At 38.0% G+C, this 6,048-nt stretch overlaps 1 protein-coding gene across 3 annotated transcripts; it reads left to right on the top strand.

Moving 5' to 3' along the window:
- Positions 1-283: 283 nt before the first annotated feature.
- LOC133669838 (uncharacterized) lies at positions 284-5,556 on the top strand. Of its 3 annotated transcripts, XM_062090167.1 has the most exons (7): positions 284-884; positions 1,425-1,535; positions 1,645-1,703; positions 1,805-3,553; positions 4,197-4,332; positions 4,744-5,019; positions 5,122-5,556. In XM_062090167.1, the coding sequence occupies exons 1-7, from the start codon at positions 878-880 to the stop codon at positions 5,379-5,381; spliced, it is 2,598 nt and encodes an 865-aa protein (XP_061946151.1). In that variant the 5' UTR covers positions 284-877; the 3' UTR covers positions 5,382-5,556. The 3 variants fall into 3 exon arrangements, with proteins under 3 accessions (XP_061946151.1, XP_061946150.1, XP_061946149.1); XM_062090166.1 differs by having other exon boundaries at positions 1,648-1,703; positions 4,744-5,556; XM_062090165.1 differs by having other exon boundaries at positions 285-884; positions 4,744-5,556.
- Positions 5,557-6,048: the final 492 nt, after the last annotated feature.

Here is a 6,048-nt window from a genome sequence, read left to right as displayed (position 1 = left end):
CCGAATCACCCACGCCACTTTCCAGCTATAAGATTGGAGTGGCTTGGAGTCTGGAGAGAAATCATTTTTAATCTTGCTAAATGGAACCTAATCCCAGTACGTACATTCTCACCTAAAACCAGAAAAGAAATTTCCAAGTTAAGTCCCAAGAATTTAAATTTTTTGTCTGGACTAGATTGTTTGTCTTTGAACATACTTCAGGAAAATGATTCTTTAATCTTTGATGCAAGTGAAAAACTAGTTAAAAAAAGACCACCGACTTTGGAAAAACAAAATAAATAAATAAATAAATATAATCCAATTGGTTGGTTCGAGTTCGATTATTTATGATAATAAATAAATCTTTGAACACTCACGGTTTCACAGGGGAGGAGACTTGTTAATTCTTGCCGTCTTGCCATAAAATCAAAGCGGTGTCTCATCTTCTTCAAAATTTAATGCTAACAACGACACAACACGGACAGGCTACTCTCTCCCTCTCTTTCTCTCCGGACTGACACCTTTTTACACTTTTTAAAACGCACTGACTTCTTTTAGCTCCATTTTTTTGGACCATTCCTTATTTACCCAAAATCTCTCTGTGTTTCTCACTTTCTGCTAATGTCACCATTTTTTTTCTTGACTTTTTAAGCCTTTAGACATCTGGTTGTTTTGCTCGAAAAGCATCCTCTTTTATGCAAAGTTGCGAGCTTTTGAGTTTGAAAAAATGTGGGTTTTTTGGATAATTAGTTGGCAAAATTTGTGACTTTTGAAGAAAACCCATTTGATTTAAGTTTTTTTTTTGTGCTTTCATTGTGTTTTCTGGTTCTACAACAAATGGGATTTGGATGATTTTGTTTTTTATGCGAGTAAAGGCTGCAAGTTTGACTCTTGGAGGATGTCAGGTAAGATTTTTATTTATGTGACTCATGTTTGTTTCCTTCTGTTTTCTTTGGTTGATTGGAGATTATTCATTCTAGTGAAGGTTATATGGCTCTACAATGCTTGTGATTTTGGCAATGCTGGTTGTTTAAAGAAAGAATTATCTGATTTACTTGGCAGTTTGTGTAATTGTTTCTGGGCTCTCTATCTATTTATGTGTAAACATCTAGCATTTTTTAGATTTTTGCTTCCTGAGTGAGCAATGTAGCTAATGTTAGGTGTGCTTGTGATTTAAAGGTCTAATCTTTTGGGTCCTAGTTGTGTTTCAATTCATCTTTGGAGCTTCTTCAGTTTTAAAATTGGAACTCGATGGCAATCTAATTTGGCTGATGGATTCTGTTTGATTATTTTGTGAAATGCCATGGTAAATTTTGGTTTTTGATGAGAGAAACTTGCTTGTTTGAATGTTTCTCATGGTTAAGAAAGAATGTGATAGAATTTATTCTGACTTGGTTTTTCTGGGTGGTACTTATTGTTGAAACTGTATCGATTATGATTTGTAGATAATAGAATGGAGGTTGAGAGAAAACGTACAAAAGGAGGCTTTTTCCACTTGTTTGATTGGAATGGGAAGTCTCGCAAGAAGCTGTTCGTGAATAATTATGAATTTCCTGGTACAGTTGTTTTGTGGTAGATTATGTTTGTGCATGTGTTAATTTCTGATGGTCTGATACATTATCCTGTTTTTAACTTGATTAATGTCTGTCTGCATTGTGATTGTAGAAGGATTAAAGCAAGGAAAGGAAAATGTTGAGAAAATGGCAAAGCCGCGGCTTCATATGGTGAGCATTCATCTCTCTTCTGTTGTAATCTTCTTTTCTACCAACTTCAGTTAAAAAAATCTTAAACATGATTAAATGGTCTGTTTCTGCTGTACATCCAGACAGAGCTGGATGATAGAAGAGCAAACTCGAGTAACAGAGGGAGTAGTGAGTTTAGTTGTGCTTCGTCAGTGACTAGTGATGAAGGATATAGAACAAGGGCCCCTGGGGCAGTTGCTAGACTTATGGGTCTGGATTCTTTGCCTGCATCAAATGTTGCTGAGCCCTCTTCTACCCTAGGTTTTGATCCACGCTCTCTTAGGGCATTTCCATGTGATAGGAGCACCCCTAATTTATGGAGTGAATATAACCCAATGGACTACCGCAGCATTCCAAATGAGCAAGAAAAGTATGCTTGGAATTCCGTGGAATCAAGGCTGCAGAAGGTGGAAAACCGGCCAATTGCGAGGTTCCAAACTGAAGCACTGGCTCCAAAATTGGCTAAATCAATTCCAGTTACCCATCATAAGTTGTTGTCTCCAATTAAGAATCCTGGATTCACTCCAACAAAGAATGTGGCTTACATAATGGAGGCAGCTGCAAAGATAATTGAGGCAAGTCCTAAGGCGAGTAGCATTGGTAAAGTGCCATCAATCAGGACTTCTTCAGTTCCCTTGAGAATTCGGGATTTGAAACAGAAAATGGAAGCTGCACATTTAACATCCAGGCCCCAAAGATCCAATGAACCCTCTATTGCCAGGAATACAAAAGAACAGCAAAGTGACAAGAGACGGAGTGGATCAGAAGGCCTGTCATCAGCCAAGGCTTCTACGGGTTCAGGAAAAGGCACTCCCAACAGTTTGAGGAATAAAGGAAAGTCTGTTCCAATTGCAGCACAAGCAAAGTCCAATGCTCAAAAAAGAGACGGGTCACCACTGAGAAGTAAGAGCATTGTGAAGCAGAAGGAACAAAATGAGGTCAAAGCAAACCAGTTGCTTAAGAACCAGCATTGTACACAAAAGGCTATACAGAAGAGAACCTTTGAAAGCAGGACCAATAATGTACTTCAGCAAAATAACCTCAAGCAAAATTCTGTACCCAATAAAGGTAGTTCAACTTTGAAGAATTCAGTTTCTAACCAGCAAGGTAATAAAACACAATCCACAAGTGGTTCTGTTGGACAATATAGGAACGTAAATAAGATTGTTGTAAAGCCTGAAACCATGCCCAGGAAGATCGGCTCGGTTATGATGGATTCTGAAAAGGAGAAAAAGAAGAAACAGTCTGTAAGTGGTGATCTTCAAATTGACAGAAGTGTTTCTCCTAATGTATCATTCAATAAGGATGGAAGGTCTACAAAAAGTAATGCTGTAATAGATGGGAACAAGAATATGGCTATGGATAACAGGAAAAATGGCATGGATGTTGTTTCATTTATGTTCTCGTCTCCCATAAAGAGAGCCATGCCTAGTTATCAGTCATCTGGACAAATGTCGGATAAATGCAACAACTCTGCTATTGATTCTTTTGGTAGTAATGATCATCCTTCCTTCAGAAGCTCAACATCTTATCTCCCTGGGTTGAATGTAGTGGGAGGTGATGTTATGGGTGTTTTTTTGGAGCAAAAGCTGAGAGAATTAACAAATAAAGTAGAGTCTACCCATTGTAATGGGATCAGAGAGGAGACTTCTGCTACTTCTTCATCCAGTTTAGAAAACTCATTGTCTACTCCCAATGTAGCAAGCACCTCCTCTGCAAGACTGGACCAGATGCTTCAAATTGTTCACGATAAAAATAAGTCAGACAGCCTTGGTTACTTTGATTGTGTTTTGGTGGAAAAATCACAGCTTGCAATGAACCAAAAGTGGCAGGTCAGTCTTATTTTCACAATCCGCAGCTGCATCCTTCTGTTTTTTTTTTAGATGCCTTTGTATGTGACCTATCTGGTTGGCAATAGGTTTAATTTATTCCATGGCTCTACTGTATTGTACATGTACATCATTATAGATATAGTAGATAAAGTAGGAAGAATTCTTTTTTTTTCTGTCAACTCCAATAATGTTCAGAAAACCTTCTACCTTAATTGAAATGGGCGCTTGCTTCTCCTAGTTTTGCTGCACACTTGGTATATTCTTTGGCATTATGCATAAATTGTCAGTGTCTATGAGCTGGGTAGAATTGCTTTTGAAGCTGTCCCTTAGATTTTCTGATTTTCATTTTTGCAAGTGCTAAAGATGCAAGTCCTTATAATTGGTTTTAGCTGTAGAACTCGGAGCTTGTGTGCAAATTATTGCCAACATCTTTTTTTTAACTTCCCAATTTTGACACGCTCCTTAACTAATGGGTATGTCAGCAGACAGAATTCTCTAATATGTTTTAAAAAGCTAAGCAGATACTAACATGGTTGGAAGTTCTCACAAAAAATAATTCAATTCACATTTTCATCTTTAGAAATGAATATAAGTTGACATCTTATTTGGCACACTGACAATCTCACTCGGACAACCTTTTCAGCAATCAGAAGAGATGGAAGTGCAAAGCAGTAGCAGCAATTACAGTGAAGCTGGAAAAGAACTTGAGTGTCAACGTACTAGCCCAGTTTCAATTCTCGAACCTTCTTTTGCAAGTGGAAGTTACTCTTATCTCAATGGTAAAGTTGTACACTGTTTTCCCTGACTTATTTTCTACTATGTAAGCACACAAAGAAATTTGGATTATCTCCATGCATTATAATTTGGACATAAACCAATATCAGTTAAATGCCAATTAGGAGCCTAGCAGTGGTAATTTGGGACTAATACTTATAATATGAGAGATGTACAAGTGCGTTGTAGGAAGAAGAGCATCTACTTCTCCCATAATTATTCACATCAGGTCTGGGGCTGTGTGCACCATTTGAGATCCTCGTAACGTGATGTGGGATGTATAACACAAGCTTTAAAGAACCACTTTTGGCCGAAATTACCTTTCTAGATTGGTTACGATCCTTTCTCTCTTTTTTTGGGATAAAATTAAGTGTTTTAATGAAAATAATGACCAAAGTATATACTCATATTTTCAGGAAGTAGCCATTGCTCAACAAATGAACCTGTAGAAATGGAGGGTGAAACTGAGTTATCAGACTCAGCTTCCTCAATATCTATAGTGGATGTGGTAAGAAAATACACAACTAGAACGTGCAGCACAACAGAATTGAAGGAATTAAGCGACTGGGAGCTGGATTTCATAAGGGATATACTTAACAGTGCAGAGCTAAACTTGAAAGGTTTTGCATTGGGTCAAACCTCCAAAGTCATAAACCCCAATCTTTTTGATCTGTTGGAGAATCAAGACAAGGGTATGGAAAGTAATGAAGTAGAGCACTCCAAGCTTGCGCGAAAGCTTTTGTTTGATTGTGTTAGTGAATTCCTAGACTTTAAATGCAGACAAACTTTTGTAGGAAGCTGCAAAGCATGGGCTAAATTGTCAACATTGTTTCAAAGGAAGGGGTGGTTGGCAGAGGAACTGTACAAGGAAATTTTGGGTTGGCAAAGCATGGGTGACTTGATGGTGGATGAACTTGTAGAGCAGGACATGAGCACTCCGAATGGGAAATGGCTGGACTTTAGCATAGAAGCATTTGAAGATGGTGTAGAAATTGAGGATGGGATTCTAACTTCTTTGGTTGATGAATTGGTTTCTGATTTACTACCCTTGTAAAGCGCTTTAAAAAGGCTTTTCTCTCATTTAACTTCCACTGTATTTAAGGTAACCTGCTGCCTCTGCATTCTTTTAAGAAGAATATGATCACTACTCACATCTCCATATTCTTTCCACCTGTAATAACCATTCCTCCAACTGCACTTTTCCCTTCCAATGATATTAGTTCCCTCCAGATTCTCGTCAAGAATTAACCACTGATATAACAATCTAACGGCTAGAATTCTGTCCACGTATTGGATAGTAGGGGTAAGCTTCTGTTCTTTAATGAAGTTGTGGCAATTTTTCTGTTTGCTGTAGTTTGATGAATAACATTAATGACGGTTTATGATTGATATTAGGAGCTTCTTCGCTCTATTATTAGGGTTTTATTTCATAATTCTCAGCCTCGTGTCTATGGTTTTCTACCTCTGTGCTTAATGAAATTACCTTTCGAGCTTCCTCTCACTATGACTTAAACGTTTCTTGGGCCATGTATTCAATTCCTTCCACGCTTTTCATCATCGCTTTCTTTTCCTAGAGGCCCGAAGAGCTTAAAGCTTGATTCACGGTATTCCTTCCGCCGCCTGCTTCTCACCCCATTCTTGTTAGGCTTTGAACTTGTGGACTGTGCTCTTGGGACACTCCATCATCACCTTAATTTATTAGCCATGCAAATAATGTTATA

Source organism: Populus nigra, chromosome 12 (genome assembly GCF_951802175.1).
Source record: "Populus nigra chromosome 12, ddPopNigr1.1, whole genome shotgun sequence".
Classification (NCBI taxonomy): Eukaryota; Viridiplantae; Streptophyta; class Magnoliopsida; order Malpighiales; family Salicaceae; genus Populus; species Populus nigra.
This window is presented reverse-complemented; position numbering and strand designations above follow the sequence as displayed.